The following is a 17439-nucleotide window of genomic DNA, read 5'->3' on the forward strand; positions in this document are numbered from 1 at the left end:
GATAGTTCACTTAGAAAAGATTTGTAATTATAATTAAAGTCATATTTCTTTTGAAGATCCTTGTTTTCCGATAGGCTCTTTGAAACTGAAGAAATCTTGTTTAATGACGTCATCGTGTATTTACTCTCTTTCTCTCCGGCAACTTGTGGATTGTTATTGAATAAGCTTATAATACAGCAGCCTGCTTGTTGATGAATATGTCGCTATGAAAGTATGAAAAGTCATCACTAAGCTTGGATACGTAAAAATGCAGCCAAACTATTTTTTTTTTTTTTTTTTCAGTTTGTCAAAAACTTGTTGGGTTTTCGCTGTTATCGCGAGCTATTCATTTTCTAGGGTTTCTCAGCATTTCCCATGCATGTATCGTCGTTATTCGAAGATTCCGGCTACAATAATCGATAGGCACATTGATACATTTTCCCGAGGATTTTTAGCAGTCTGTCAATGAACGAAATTTTAAAACTGAAATTTCCATTGTAAAGGCGGGAAAAAGAACCTATACCAATGAAGTGCCGATGAATATCATTTCATTCTTAAAATAAGTGTGCAGGGCCCTTGTTCTAAATTAGGAGTAAGCTTCAACAGATGAAAAAGGATATATTGCTATCTAACAATTTGATATATTAATTTTATTTAATGATATTTCTTATGATATTTATTTTGTTAATGAAATTTTAATATATATAGATTAAATCAACCGAAGTCATAATCGATCAAATGATATGTAAATTGACAAGTAGGCAATGATAACATCTTGGAGGGAAAATTTCTAACTAATGAACCGTAAAACGTGAAGCCTGCCGAAAAGATTGCCACCAGATCTTTTTGATCTCTGAGAGTCCAGTATGTCCGTACTGTTCTCTAAACATTGCAACACATTTAATATCTTGTTTCGAATGCGTACAAACGTTACCTGTGCATGGCGACATTTATGAACACCTGTTTACGGGTAGACATCCCCTTTTTAATAAAATCATGCGACTCGCGGACGAATAAATCACATGAAAAATGTCAAACGAGCGATTAGTTTATATGTGTCCTTTGTCACAGTTTCTGACTTATGCCTTCCATAACAGATATACAAATATTGACACTTTATCGCGTCACCGAGTATGCCAACTTCTGTGTTCTTATGTCAATATAAGAAAAGCACATTGCAAGCAGACTATCGGTGACCTAGTTACCCTCGCGACCCCCGCATGCAAAACAGAGATTTTTTCGTGACTGTGTATAATAAAATGTGTCAACAAGAGTAAATGAACGTGCGTTTGAATTTCGAACCAGTCATACAGAGAATGAGGTTAAAGCGAAAGATATTTTACTTTAACAGGCTTTGGAATGTCGTCGCTGGAACTCAATTCACCAAAGTGAAGTTTATTGTGAGTGCAGCGCAGATAAGAAGGAGAGATACGAGACTACGTTATCGTTCGGTAGTGACCTTGTAATGCACTTGTACAAAGTCATAAACTTGAAATTTGCATAACCTGTATTCAAAATTTGCTAAAATACGTATTGTCTTTGCTGTAAAGATACACAAACCTCCCAATTATGCGAATTAATGTACCAAATGAAATGACCAGGAGAATGAATATAATAAAACTTATACCGACTGAACTCCGGATCCCAGAAATAATTTCATATTTTATATGCATATACATTATAAAGTGTCTTACCAAGTGCAAATGTGACATCAAGAGAGACTTTTGACAGCTCTTTCGTAGATTATAGTTTCTAACAATTCAAGTGTTTTTTGTCAAAATTCACCGCAATTTAGTATATTCAGGTATCAGCTTTATACAACAAATGTTTACCAAGTGTCATGGAAATGAAGTCTTTGAATGTGTTGTTCGATGTATGGTAACTGTTGACATTACCCATTGTATTAAATTATATATGGATATACGTACAAAGAAACGCACGCCCACTTACCTTCCTCCGCCATCAGTAAAATCAATAGATAATAATATTTGTTTGTTTTTGAATTTTACATATTCAACTTTGACCACACAAAGTGCCGTTAGGTCTGGATTGGAAGTGTGAGCGTCTATCCGCAAATACTAAACTCAAACTGATCTAAAATAATCACGATGTAATGATAAGCAAGCAATTGCAAAGCAGCCTAACAGCTTAATCAATAATATGTAAATTAGGTTCACTTAAGAGAAATAGATATAAGGACTATGACGAAATACATCTACACACGAGAATGGCAATGAAAAACTCAGGAACAAACATTGACGACTCAAAATTTAGCAAACTATTCTCAAAACTAGAATTTTACATTCGCTACAATTTTTTTGATTCATTGAAAGAACGTCAGAAAACAAATTAAGTAGAACATCTATACTACAGGAATACCAATAATTTCTTTCCTTGAACAGTTTGTCGCACACTAGAAATAACTTAAAAAAACTGCATCATTTATTTCAATTGTATATACTTACAACTTTGGAAAATGCTTCAAAATCCTGAAACGACACATTGAACGGTGAAATGGAAGATTAAAACACGTCTAAAGGGGAACGATAAATGAAAAACTGAGAAAAATTCCCCACATCAGACAGCGGTGAAAATATGACAAAGCCGAAAATATTTTCTGATATGTTAAAGATTTCACTTTCCAGTAGAACAATATATTTGCAAAACAACCAAGAAAATTAGACTGGGAGTGTTTTAATCTCAGACAATTACATTATGGAAGCTAACGAGTGCAAATATTCTGCGTGCCTGGATAATTCAACGCACTATTTTGTGATCAAAAGTTATGTTGTGTTTTTCTCAGCACTTTGGATAAACATTTCATTGTGCGCAATTGTTGCTTTGTCAGAAACACATCTTTTACTTCTAAATCTAAATGGCTTACTACTTTTTCAAAATACACTATAATGCAAAATAAAAATGCGTGTCTAGGAAATATAATAATTTCAAATAGATACATTTTTCATTTGCATATGACAAAGTGAAGTAATTTTCATAGTTAATAAGAATTCAATAATAAAATATTTCAAAATTGTTTTACACTATTACCATGACCCTTGCTGATCATTAGCTTACCGCGATGATCCTTTTTATTTCAAGAAAAAAGTCACCAGGCCCAGGGGTGTAAAATTATGCAGCGTGAAGTAAAAATAATGAAATAATGTCAAACTCTGTTTTAGACCAAAATACAACAATCATAATAAGTGCCATACATGAATGATCGGAAAAAGTTACCTTACTTTCAGTCAAATTTTATGGGGATACGTGGGCGCAACTTATTAACTTACATTGTATGTTCAATCACCCATACTAACCAAGTATTTTTTTCCTTGTTAACAGCAGACGGATATGAAGTTCCCAGATAATATGGATTCATAATCTCACGATGGATCTGATTTCTATGGGGAGATTGTTTATGAAAGACATTCGTTTAAGAAAATGTAAAGATATGTATATTACAATTCCTCGAAAGACGAATTACTGAGAAGTTACAATTTTGTCGCCAAAGATACATATTTTATCCATGGCTTAATTCACGTATATATTTCATATCTGTGATTTTGTGAACTAAGGGTTTGATAAGACAAGTTTAATTGATCATAAAATGATAATACAGAAAATGGTCACATGACAGCCTGTCTGAGATATAAACTTTCATTTAAAGATTGAATTTTGCTCAGGTACGTTGCTGCTGTTGTTAAGACATACGCTGTGCTCCTTGGTTGCTTTTAAGGCTTCTGCTATTTCATAAGATTTCTCGAAGAATTTAGACCATGCCTTCTTCCTACGAAGACCCTATTGCGCCCTCTTTGGCAAGCTGGAAGCTACATGTCTCCAAAGGCAGCGTTGTCTTCCCCTTGCTGAGTGCTGCTGCCGCCCTTCTTGAACTCAGCGACGATTTCAGAAAATCTCTTGTTTTTCGTTTCCGGCACCCAGAAGTATGTGAAGACAACGGCGATCATTAGAAACACCATAAATATGGAGAACACATAGGCATGCATCGCTTCCTGTAAAAAAAGGAAAGTTGTTTTAATTGCTTACATCTGTAGAAGCCCCGTCTCTTACCTTGTCTGTCTCTCTGCCTGTCTTTATGTCGAATTATAAAACTCGATGCTTCAATTATTCTTTAGAATACAATAATTGTGTCAAAGATCAATTGCTAAGTATGCAAATAATTTTCCAGCTTCTCCGGCTCATGTCACTTTTGTATCAGAGAATAGGTGACACTAACATGATAGTTGTTGTGATCAAAATTCGAAGATATTTTACCTGAAAGACGGGGAAGAAGAAATTAACGATGAAGTTGGACCACCAGTTCACCTGTAGAGATAGACTCATCGCTGCAGGGCGGGGACCTTGTGACCACAGCTCAGCCACCAACACAAACGGTATGGGTCCTGTGGAACAAAAATGTCAGTTTTTGAAAATAGTGTTATCTTCCTTCGCAGGTGTATGAAAAGTTGTCTGGTTCAACCGGGATAGCGAACAATTTTAAACATCTGACTTATTTATGGTATTCAAATGGTAGCATCACTCACCCGGCCCGATGGCAAAACAGATGATGTATCCGTACACACTGCAAAGAGCTACGTAATCCCATGCATCTTCAACGTTTGGATTCTAAAGCGAGAAGTTTTCACGGACGTTAAAAGATTGTTAAGCAAATTATGAGCCAAATGTATGTATGTATGTATGTATGTATGTATGTATGTATGTATGTATGTATGTATGTATGTATGTATGTATGTATGTATGCATGCATGCATGCACACACACAGACACACGCACACACCATACATACATACATACATACATACATACATACATACATACATACATACATACATACATACATACATACATACATACATACATACATACATACATACATACATACATACATACATACATACATATATGTATGTATGTATATAGACTAAGAGGTCTAGCTAGAAACGGGAATAGAGACAGGCAGATAGACTGCTTATCAGATCATGTGGCGACTTCAAATATTCAACGCTTTTAATGGGTGTTCAGCATCGAACACACAGCGATAGGCTAAGGTCGCTGGCACTCACTTCTAATAGTCGAATAGTGTGTATCCCATGTGACGGTATTAATCTGGTTATATACCACTATTTACGAGTTACACTCTTCGGCTTCTTGTTTTATTTTAAATGTAAGCTCCATCATAATGTTTAAGGTAGTATGCACTTGGAAAGTGAAAGACTTAAACTTTTGCTCAAACTTTCCGTGAGGAAACCATTCAACCACTGTCTTTCAAAATCAGGAATAAAAATTTTGGTACTGGAGAAACAAATAACCCAAGATTTACCGATATTTGAAATTCAAAATGGCCGCCATCCTCTATGGAGAAAAAGATGAATATTCAAATTTCGAAAAACTAAGCCGGTGAACATTTTTCTTACACCTTGAGCTTTAAAATGAACCCCAACAAGTGGTATATCAGAAAAGAATTGTAAAAGTTTGAGAGTCCGAATATCTGTCCCCGAGGTGCATTCTACCTTAAGTTTTGTAGAAAAAAGACGGACAATACCCCACCAATCAATGCAGTATGTGCAACGCAATACAAAAGTACAACATCTTCATGCATCCGGTATGCAATGATGTACTTACAGCAAGATTCAAAGCCAAGGTCACAAGGAAAGTGAAAAACACCATACCAGCGTAAGGGTACAACAGTAGGGAGCGCCTTCCGACTCTCTCGACTATAAACACCTGCAATAAAATTTAACTTTAAAGTGTTTTCTTTCGTTCTGCGGTATGATGTGACATAAAAACCGATTTCAAGAATTCTCAAAACATAAAAAAATTCTGCTCTGTCGCCTTGACAGATTAATAGAAATCATTGAAAATGCCAAATTTTTATTTTTTAAAACTGAAATTTTCACATAATAATGGTCATTTCAGTTTCAAATATCATAATTAATATCAAAATTAACTTCTCATCGATACTTTGAACGGTTACTTCCCAATTTTGTTTTTTATTGTTAGAGAAATCAATTAAAGGTTTCCTTGAAATATGTATGAACAAGTATGATTTTGAATTCCAACATACATGCCACTATCTGATTTATCATTTTCCAATAAATAATATGATGTAATGGTTCATCAAACGTACGAGTTTCCACGTTTACTCTCACTATCAAACAGAATCAGAAACGTAAATAAACGTTCTCACGCCTATTGCTCCATAACACAGTGAACTGTGTTCTCGATCGATTGGAAAATTGGTTACCATTGTCGTTCATAGCCCTTCCTTTCTCAATCAAAATATACGACGATGAGAAATTATAAAGATGAACACTTACAGCGACTATCGTTGTAAGGAAGTTGATCGTTCCTGTCAGGACAGTCGCAGCATGCACTGCCTCTGTGTTGCCTGGAAATATCATGTAATAAATCTCCGTTGCGTAAAAGAAAACCTGCGGAAAATAAGACATGGCGTAACTGTCAGGATCAAGGTCGACTGACAAATAAAGACTTCGATAATTTACGGTAACATTCATCTAATCTGGCATCAAAACGTTCTACTTATTGATTTGCAGAACTTTCGTCGCCACCAATCAAACTAACAACTTAACCTATTTGGTTGTCACTGTGAGTTTGAACACCGCCCTCAGCGTTGTGAGTATGGTGGTAGACTCTCCTTAAACCACGCGAGCAACCTCAACATTTCTGCCGAGCGAGCGAGCCGGCGAAGGCAAGTTCCGCCACGCATTAACTTGACCCGCTCGGCTAGCCTTACTTATACTGGGAAGACTTACTTGCGTTGCAAACTAGGCATTGTGAGAGAGTCTCGTACGAAATATTGAAACCATGGCATCTTCTTTAGGTATAACGCTCGTGTGCCATAATGACGGATATTTCATTACGTTAGTATCCATATCATTTACCATTACATAATCTTACCGCATTAATCCCGGAGAATTGTTGGAACATATGTGTGAATATACTGATGATGAGAGGGTCTCTGTAGTTCTTATTGGTGAACAATGCTGTCACCCCTACACGTTCTTCCTTGGACTCTTCCAGATGTTCCAAGTACATTTCCTGCATGTAGGCGTGCACGTCTTCCTCACCGGTGTATTTCTGAACAGCTGAAATAGTATATAAATTTAAGCTTGTTAAGTTGCTCGTCAAACAATAGATCGATCGATCAATCAATCAATCAACACTCAAGCAATTATTCCAAAATGATTGCATTAAGGAAGGGAGAAAGGAACGAGTTAATGTGTGAATGACCGAATGAATTAATGAATTAATGAATGAATAAATAAATAAATAAAGGAGGCATATCTTGCCGTAGTTCTGCCACACCACAAGATGACGGCAATAGATTCACTGTTAAGGGCGGCAAAGTGAAGTATATACATACGAACTCTAAGAGGCAAAGTATAATGCCATTCCATATTTATTTCGTCTCAGCGGACGAGGAAACAAAAAACGGCTGCTCTGGTCGACTCGAGCTTGGATGAGAAAGGAACGCTCGTTCTTTATCACTGTGTGATAATTACACCCGTCAAAGTTTAGGTCTCGGGTGATTTTAAAGTTAACTTTAAAATGCTAGATTTGAAACCTGTTATCGCTACTTAGCGGATTCTGTGTACGTTGGTAGATTTCACAAGGTTTATTAGCACAATTTTCCTCAGTATAAAGACAGTATAGAGAAAGTTCCCTATGAATCGCCTTGATTTTTACGGCGTCTGTAGACTTGAATACCGCAGGGATACTTCCTCACATCTTCCTCAATTATTATTATAGAAAGATTTTATAATCCTAGTCCTTTCTCCAGGATTTGAAGTCATGCGAACCTTTGGTGGCGCCTTCTTTGTCCTTGTCAATTATAAGAAGCCATCTTGGACTCTCCGGACAGAATGGGAGAAAAAATAGTTGCAGCACCGAAAGCCAGCCAGTTATAGACAACAGAATATGCCAATTATCTTCGGAATTCAGGACGTATATGCCTAGTACCTAATTGATACAAATATGAGACATGTCAAGATCAAGATGTGTGATATTTTTTTTAATTCATAGATGTATTTCAACGCGAAAGTAGCTTGTCAAATTCATTTGTCAGGTAAGCGCATGCATTCAAATGTCTTGTCATGTGCTGGGGGGGGGGTGGGAGTGTCATGATATTGGAGTGCATTTTGGGTAAAAAAGTTGGTAAAAAAGTTGACTTCTCATCACATCAAGAGTTCGGGATAATGATCTCAGAAATACCTTTTTAGGCATTTCTGTCATTAAATTCCTGTACAACCTGAAATTTTACCGCCATGTTGAAAATATGGTCGACGCATGATACTTTGTGACTCACAAAATCGTGCTGTACAGATAATGGGGAACATAAATACATTTAAGACTCTTTAGGGTCATTCCACTTGTTGCGTATAGTGGTTCTACCTTACCTCGGCCAGGAGAATACCAAATGTAATAAGCAGTTGATGATTTACGCCGACGGCACCTCTGAGGTGTTTTGGCGCCACTTCTGCCAGGTAGAGCGGGACTATGCATACCACACAACCTGAAATGAAAGATTTGTAAGGTCTGTAGGGTACTGAAAGTTAGACCTCGGAGGGGGTGTTTGAAAATGCTTCTTGAAATAGTTAGTAATTAGACTTGGTCTTTTCACATCATGAGAGTGTAAATAATGAAAATGCTGGATAGAATTGTGTGGCTTCGTCGTCTTTATGAACATCTCACCACATCTTTATTGCAGAAATCTCTCAATTTATTCCTAAATAAGTTGCCTAAACTTGAGGTATAATGCGCCTTGGGGGACAGATATTCAATTTTCAGGACTTGTACACTGCGGTTTTAACCCTTTCACCCCCAGTTCCCTGTGTACAGGTCCAACTTTACCATAGAAAACAACGGATTTGGGACAAACCATGGTGGTGAAAGGGTTAATCTACTACTTGTTGAGGCTCATGGAGATGGAGTGAATGAAGTTTTCGGCGGCTTATTTTTGTGAAAATCGAAAATTTAATCTTTCTGACAGAGTAAACACATGGATGGCAGACATTTTAACTACTTGTGTCGGTAATTATTGTGTTGTTTCTTTCTCGAGTATCAAATGCTGCACGATAACTCCGAATTTTATTCATGATTTCGATAGGTAATTGTTTAAAGTGTAGTTGAGGAGAGTTCGGACAAACTTTTCTATCAATTTCGGGGCACGAAAACCCCGAACACCCTGTCTTGCTGAGTCTAAAGCTTTCTGAACGATAGCTCGTTGACTTTTTGAGTGAGTGTCTTTGCTGTCATCAGTTTGGAAACTTCAATACGAGTTTTGCCACCATAACTTTATCATTTTTCTTGAAAAGAAATATGACGTTTTGACGTAACTAATCACGATTACGTTAAAACGAACACCATATCTTGAAATTTCACACCATATCACTGATTACGAATGGGCCATCCTGTACTCAGTGTGTACTGGTGCACACTCACTCACATAGACACTCATAAACACCATGTCAAATACGACGGCAAAACAGCATGCAACATACGCTGCTATCGTCTTTCCCTGTATAATTTTCATTGGCTGCTAGGAACTATCCAAATCGGATGCCTTACCTACGTAGAAACCGATGACAATTCTACCCATGAAGATCATTTCAAAATTCTTGGACGCCACAGAAGAACCAAACATTAACGCCGCGGAAATGGAAAACACATTCATAAGCAGCAATCCTCCTTTTCTGTGTGATGCAAACAAGAAAATAATGGTTATTTAGCAATCCAGGTGTTCAAATCGCCACCTAACATGTGTCTTTTATCAATAAGTCAATGACCGTGACCTACCTTCCAAGAATATCAGCGAACGGGGGTGAAGCCAGCGCACCGAAAGCGCCACCTACGGCGTAAAGTGATATTGTCCATGCCCACATCCACAACATTGCGTCATCAGACAGTTCACCGTACCTGTCGTAGGTTTGGTTGTAGAAATCTTGTATGTACTACGAGAGAAAATAAATGAAATTCGTGTTTTCATTGATTAGAACGGAAAGCGTAAAATTTCATAGATTGTGACTTAAAAGATTGCACGAACGTGTGAGTTCTTCTCATCTGTTAATATCTATCGACTGTAGTAATCAACTGTTGACATCATTACAGCGTCAGCAAAACATTTTAACTCGTCAAGCAGGACTACTTCATTTACTCACCCCCGAGGGCGCCGTCATCACTCCAGTATTCCAACCAAACTGCAATGACGCGGTGCAAGTTATAACCGCCGTGACATACACTACCCATCCTGTAAGTTTTGTCTGTAAGAAAAAAATTCAATGCAGTTGCAAATAAGAACGGAAACAAATACGGCTTTCGTTGATGGTATTCATATTTTCCCAGATCCCCATTATACCGTTACTGTCCGTATAACTTTCTTTGTTTACAAGATTCATCTAAGGATATCCCAGATAAAATTTAATTAAAACTAGGCTGTCGTCATCATCTCAGAGGATCAGATGTAAAACGCCTGATTACTTTGGGAGGTAATGGCATAGCAATGCCGAACCCCCAAAATAGTTAGTCCTTGGACCGTCATTCCGACTTATGTTTCGCGACATCATCATCATCATCATCATCATCATCATCATCATCATCATCATCATCACAACAACAACAACAACAACAACACAACAACAACAACAACAACAACAACAACAACAACAACATTGTCGTCGTCCTCCTCATCGTCATCATTATCATCATTATCATCATCAACAACAACATTGTCGCCGTCGTCCTCATCGTCATTATTATCATCATCATCATCATCATCATCATCATTATCATTATAATCATCATCATGCTCATCATCGCCATCTTCGTCGTCGCCGCCGCCACCGTCACCGCCGTCACGGTCATTATGGGTTTTTCAAAACTTCGTCGCTCGTCTGTAATATTTCCCCGATCGATTATTATCTCACCATCATCGCTATCAATGTAACACAAAACCACAAACTCACATCGTCGGTACTACCATGACACAACCACATAACACCCCCTATCATTGCTGTCATAACATTCTCGCAACACTGATGCCTCTAATAACATAACATAACATGTAGCAAAATCAATAAAGTCTTCATATATCTGATAACACAATTCTTCGAAGGTGAGTATTAGGGCAAATAAGGTCACACTGACCTAGTCTGACCCCTTGATAAAGCAGCCTGAGCCAAAGCAAATGAAAGAAACTTCATAATAAAACTACTTTTAACAGTTGGTGCTTTAAACAAACCGTTCATTTGAACAGCTTAGCCCTTTCTGATGACGGAGTCTGTTGTTTGATGTTCTTGAAAATAGTCGTTACATAGGACACTTCACTATTCAGAGGCCCGACACGTCTGCGACTGATACGGGCAAACACGTGACCGGAACGTTTATCTTTAGACCGCTGATCAAATATGATAGCATCGACATGTTTTGTCATTGCACCGTTCAGGTACACGTAAAGGTACCCAAACATTACTTTGGTGACAACTCCCGTTTGTATCGTGATCAAACACGCACATAGCGTACTTCGTGCAATTGTTATTTCGCACACTGCTCACTGATTAACACCATCTGCACTGTTTTTGCACAATTATATGGAAAGTTATGTTCATTAATTTGGGATGTTAGTATTTCGGTTTTATTGTCTTTAAAAATGTTTTCCAAATCTGTGTAACTTTCTGGACTTTTTCGCTAAAAACTCGCGTTTTTTGTGTCCTCAGCTCTACTCTCTATGACTCAATGAGTTACAATGAGTTACTAAATCTACATCAGTGATGCTAGTGTCATACTCGACACACTGCATCATAAGCTTACAATAGAGGAGAGAATCAAAGTCGAGTCTAAACTGCGTGTAAAATTTTTCGTTGTATCGTATGTACAATGAAATGTACCTGCCTTTTTAAAAATGTAAGTAAAAAGCATGAAAAGACGCATTATGGAGAGTAATAAAAAGAACTTTAAACACTGTCACAAGTTGCTGACCTTAACCCTTTGAGCGCCAAAGTCAATTTTTGTCGCCCTTATAAAATATACCTTAGTCAATTTTTGTCAGATTTTTGCCAAAATTTTGATAAAAAACTGTGGCCAATGAAATGTTGTGTTCATTTGGTCCAAAATTATCACAAAAATTACAGAAAAGTTCATAAAAATTGGTAAAGTGTTGCACTAAAATTTGGTGGGGAAAAAATACAGCACTCAAAGGGTTAACCAATGTTCAACAGAATTTTAATTTTCGCGATAAAGTGCGATGCGAGTCATCATTATTGCCTTCATCAGCAGGGAACAATCATTGTTACGGAAGATGTGATCTTTGACCTGTCAACGTAGACAGCTTGTCGTGGTGATGTACATATGGGATTAGCATGTGTCCACTGCATCCTCGTTCTCGTCCGAATATTCACCGTCTTCATTTTCAACAAGTATCCATCTGCAAATGTATTAATTGATATAGTACGCTACCATTCACGATTTTTCGAGCCCAAACTACCTGTCTGTTCAGATTGTGGCCAGCGTCGGCCTGTCTTTGTAACACCAATCTGAAATGACCGAGTGAGCCAAAGTTTATCTGCAGTCTAGATAAAAGTCGACAACTTAGTTTGTCTTCAGCTATAGTCATGCAGTGGTCCACAATTCGAAGAGGGCATGAGCTTGCTCTTAGTAGTAAATTATTGTCCATTGTACAGCTAAGACATGAGTTTTCGACAAACTGTCTGATCGGTAGTGAAGTAAGTTTACCGTGCTCTCCCTTAATGAAAGCCGTCACAGCGATTGTGGATTTGTAAGTTGTTTTTGTGTTTACCGTTAAAACAATTTTCCAAGAGTTTTACACTACCGCCGCTGGGTTTTTCTTTCGCAGACGATCACTTTGTATCGAAAGGATATTTTAGTCAAATTCAATTAAAACATATTTATATGAATGTAATAGATATGCTTGCAAATGTTGTCTCGTTCTCTTGGTGACACAGAACTCATGTCATCTTACATCAGTCCGCAGCGAGGTTCAAAGGTCAACCACGGCTGAACACTGTCATCACCATCATACTATATAACTGTGAATGACAGTTATCATGCAGTTCTCAAGTAGATTTTTAAAAACTACTCGTACAATTTGCAATGCCAATACCCACCCCATGTGTCAAGTACAACTGTATTTTGTTAAGTCTATATTGTACTCTGCCATAGTAATAGAGAACGTTCTTGCAAGGCTAAGGCTAAGCCAAGGACTTAATCCTTGCCTTAGCCCACCTCACGTCTTCCTTCTCCGCATCACAATTGCATTTTTGTTCTAACTTTTGTAGAATAGTAACTCAGAGAGTATGATATTTTAATGCTTTTACAAAAGCTTTTTTCCTTTTTAAAGCTTATCGATTTTCACTCGATGGTCTCAGGGCTAAGCTTGTGAGTATAAAGAGGTTACCTTCCAGAGAAGATAGCGTGTTTATATTTCATGTGAGGGTGCGTCATAGCTCTACAGAGTGGCCCTTGCATCTCAAGATAATCACATAAAGATAAAATCAACAAAAAAAACGATCAAGTTTCAAGACAAAAGTTCCCAAACATGGACAAAACTTTCATTTACAACATGTAAACTTTGGACCAAACCAATAATTTTCATAGATGTACGGGTTGTAAACGGATGAATATTTTAAAATAGTTGCTATCTTAAAACTCTTACCCATCGTACTTTCGTTTTAAAAAGTCGACAAACTCATTGTGAAAGTCTTGACACATTTACACAAGTAACTTCCTTGAATTCAAATAAAACAACACAAGAAACATGAAATAAATCATTTTTCACTACTTATTTATCTTTCTTGATCGAATCAATCTTTAGAAAATGTTGCACATTTAGAAAGTTCCTGTTTAATGCATGCTATTCTCCGTCTCTCTGTTGATATGTATGTGTCAGTAGGTATGGTTGTGCGTATTTTGAAGTGTATGATTGTTAGAGAGAGAGAGAGAGAGAGAGAGAGAGAGAGAGAGAGAGAGAGAGAGAGAGAGAGAGAGAGAGAGAGAGAGAGAGAGAGAGAGAGAGAGAGAGGCAAGCAGTCAAAGAACGACAGAGAAAGCCTTGGGTCCGAAGTTACCGCTGTGTTGCCATGTTATCTACATTTTTATCTTTCTCTGTCTGTCTGTCTGTCTGTCTGTCTGTCTGTCTGTCTGTCTGCTTGTCAATAAGTCTGCAGTTCCTGTGTCTTGTTTACCGTTATGTTCCTGTTACTTGCTAATGTCCTCAAAATGCGATATTCATCAACTGTTGATGTTTTACCTATTTTCTCACACAAAGATATGTACTGAAATACAAATATGATAAAATATTTGTAAATCAATCATATGAATATAGATATATAACAGTACTGACCTTTTTAGCTATGGAACAAACGCGGGCATATCAAAGTATATGTGGTCAGCTGATAACCTGAATTCCTGCAGAATGTCTGCTTTAATCTTTAACCTTCTATCAATTATGCCACGTACGGCTATAGTTGAACCAGACGTATTCATTTGTCCAAAAAGGAATACCAATAATTTTGTGTCATTTGCACTTGTCATCACCTTCGTATTGACTCCAAGGAAGAATGCATTGTTAAGTTTGGAATCCATTTGAAGTTGAAAATAAAGTAAATACAATTACATTGAAAACTCATCTGGGTTTGACTGAGGCTGTTGAATTTGCTTCACAATTGTCGTGAAAATCTCACAAACATTTTCAATTATGGAATGAAAATGTAATATTTTATAATCAATGTTAAAAAGTAAAAGAAACATTGAGCTAACTGAACTAGAAGACACATTCCCATATTGCTTGATACAAACAGGGCGCTCGTCACAGTGTTATTTCTTGCGGTTAAGAGCCATTGCAAATGTAACACGTATCTCATTGTGCTCCGAAAAACACTACTTTATGCGGTTAAGTGTTCTGTAGCATTTGTGTCTTTTAAACAGAGAAAATTATCGCATTACACACATTAAAAAATGTCAACTATTTACTCTAATTATAGAAGGAAGTACGGTATGCTGCCCTCTATTGCATGAATGTTTGCATTATGCCTTTAATCTAAATACAAATAAAATGTGTTATTGTAGTTTTATTTGCATTTATGCCTCAGTCGGGTCATCTTTATAAAGGTCGCGTGACACGACACATCGTTTAGGTTGTCTGAAGAGTCGTTTGATAAATGAAATTAGATTCTTCTTTTCTGCTTTTACATATTCGTTGGCAGCTATTGCTATATTAGAACATTCCATTTTGTTATTTTATTTTCAGATGCAACTTTTGCAGATAACAGTGCACGAGTTTGCTATAAGCGTCGCTGTATTAGATGTAAACGATTTATAGGACCGAATATAACTTTAACCTCTGCGCTCTGTCGTGACAAGCTTTGAATCGTTTGCCTGTCATCAGACCATAGATCAATTGTGTCTTATCTATTGAATAGTAACCTATAGCTAGGAACATGACACACCGTTGCTCACACCTTATCCACACCCACATTTTTGTTTGATTCTTTTTCTTAATATTTTGAATAATGCCTGTCAAAGCCTACATATTTTCCTAAGTAAAACGCATTGCCGATACAAATATTTGGAAGTCCAAGCTGTTCCACTGCGTATTTTCTGTCTTTCTCACGTCACACCCTTTTGACGCCCAACGCTCACGTTATCAGTGACCAATCACATACGTGCAAAGCCTCGTTTCAATGAATTATGCTGGAACACAACGTCGTCCTCGCTGGTCATTTTCATATTCGTCAAAAGGCAACACTGACAAGTCGACCTCTAAGGGAAGCTTGCTGTTTATTTCCCTGCTCAATAAACGACGTTTGGCAATTGTTATAACAAAGGCGAACAACTTTTCACATCTTGCTCTGAAACCGTTATAATCATGCATCATTCAGGGTTTTGGATGGGAAATAGTGGGTGTATGTTGAACAGTACAGGACAACAACTCGAGTTCAGTTAGATTAGGAAACTGTTAGTTGGAGAACGTAGTGTCCAGGTTTTGGCTTGAAAGGCAGACTACACTATGTTAACTCGTACATGTGTTATCTCTCACATGATTTGAACAAGAGACTCTATATCAGAAATTGTCTTAATATATAACAAAAGAGAGTAAAAGCAGTCTTCACACTAAAGACAGGGTCAGTATTTAGTCTGGTGTGTCAGACATAATGGCTGCAAAACATTCTTCGCTTTGTAATATTTTGCAACAGAGCATCGTCGAATCTCGAATATATATCTGTATGGTGACCAGAATCAGGATTTTTACGTAGCTTCCAATGTCGATTGAGCGCAATGATCTTATGGGCGAAGGGCTATCTATGGCAGCAAGCTCCACTGAGAAATTGGTAATGCGTCAATAATAGCTAAATGAGTGTACAGCGTCGAACGTGAGCAGTACGACTAAGTATGTCCCCCTAGCAAGGAAGACACGCTCCTGATTCAAACCAAAACTTACCTTCTTGTCGTCAAAGTTAGACTTGTCGGAAACATCGTCGAGGTCTCTATCCTTGTATTGTAACTCAATCGGTGGTGTGTCATCTTCCATGGTCAGAGATAGTCCGTAAAACCAGGGATGAGCAGCCTTCTAGTTAGATATTTGACCAACAATTTATCGCTACTATTTGCTTACGTGCGTATGCTCAACAAAGAAGCAATTGAAATAATTCTGTTACTATTCACTATATTAAATATTAACGTAGGCCATAAACCATCAAATCTTACACTGTATTTTAAAATCCAAATATGATAAATCCTGTGAGAAATCGCGTTGTTTCGGTAAAAAGTGCACATTAACAGAAACAAATGTAATTGCTATCAAAACCAAATTAGCTAATTAATGCGGATAATTATTAAATTCGCCTTGTGTTTATATAATGTAGATAACATGACATTTGTCCTACTGGGTCTATTAAGGACACACAGTCGTCTGATGATGACAAAGGTCTATTCAAATCAAACAAACTGGAGATAATTTACTACTAGGCCCCTGCCAACATATTTTATCAAGTTAGAGTGCGCCTCGGGGATAGAGGCTCGGCTTGTGTGGGCGCATTTTGAAGCTCTTGGAATAATGAAGTTTTCGCCTTCTTACCTAAGTGAAAATTGAAAGATAAGTTTCTCTTGCTGAGTTAACGCATGGATGGCGGCCATGTTGAATTTCACATGTCGGTATTTTTGGCTAAGTGTTCTCCTCCGCTAAATATTTGCATAGTGAACCCTATTTTTATTCTTAATTTTTTCAGACAATGGTCAAAAACAACCTCTAAGAAAGTCCTCAGCAAAAGTTCAAGTCTTTTAGTTTTGAGGTGCGCACTACCTTAAGTGAATACATATAGGAACAGTTGACGATTGCACATACTGGTATTGTTTTACATATGTAAACAATATCAAGGAATTCACTCTATGGTTGGGAGAAACTCTAATAAGACG

At 37.3% G+C, this 17439-nt stretch overlaps 1 protein-coding gene across 1 annotated transcript; it reads right to left on the reverse strand.

Moving 5' to 3' along the window:
• Window positions 1-2399: 2399 nt before the first annotated feature.
• LOC139137575 (solute carrier family 2, facilitated glucose transporter member 1-like) lies at window positions 2400-16957 on the reverse strand. Its single transcript, XM_070705751.1, has 12 exons — window positions 16466-16957; window positions 10173-10274; window positions 9811-9965; window positions 9583-9707; window positions 8412-8527; window positions 7815-7974; window positions 6913-7100; window positions 6312-6425; window positions 5617-5718; window positions 4518-4599; window positions 4249-4376; window positions 2400-3986 (listed from the first exon to the last, which is right to left on the reverse strand). Exons 1-12 carry the CDS (start codon window positions 16553-16555, stop codon window positions 3804-3806), a joined length of 1545 nt encoding a protein of 514 aa, XP_070561852.1. The 5' UTR covers window positions 16556-16957; the 3' UTR covers window positions 2400-3803.
• Between the last annotated feature and the right edge of the window lie 482 nt (window positions 16958-17439).

The sequence above is a fragment of the Ptychodera flava genome, chromosome 7 (assembly GCF_041260155.1).
Source record: "Ptychodera flava strain L36383 chromosome 7, AS_Pfla_20210202, whole genome shotgun sequence".
Lineage (NCBI taxonomy): Eukaryota > Metazoa > Hemichordata > Enteropneusta > Ptychoderidae > Ptychodera > Ptychodera flava.

What these genes read in the sequence shown, in the direction of transcription:
- LOC139137575 (XM_070705751.1), bottom strand. Translation starts at nt 16,555, where the DNA reads ATGGAAGATGACACACCACCGATTGAGTTACAATACAAGGATAGAGAC. An exon ending in CAAAGAAGGCGCCACCAAAG is followed by an intron (nt 7,101 to 7,814) that starts GTTCGCATGACT and finishes ATACTATTTCAG; the next exon opens with CTGTTCAGAAATACACCGGT. An exon ending in TCTTCTTCCCCGTCTTTCAG is followed by an intron (nt 3,987 to 4,248) that starts GTAAAATATCTT and finishes CTTTTTTTACAG; the next exon opens with GAAGCGATGCATGCCTATGT.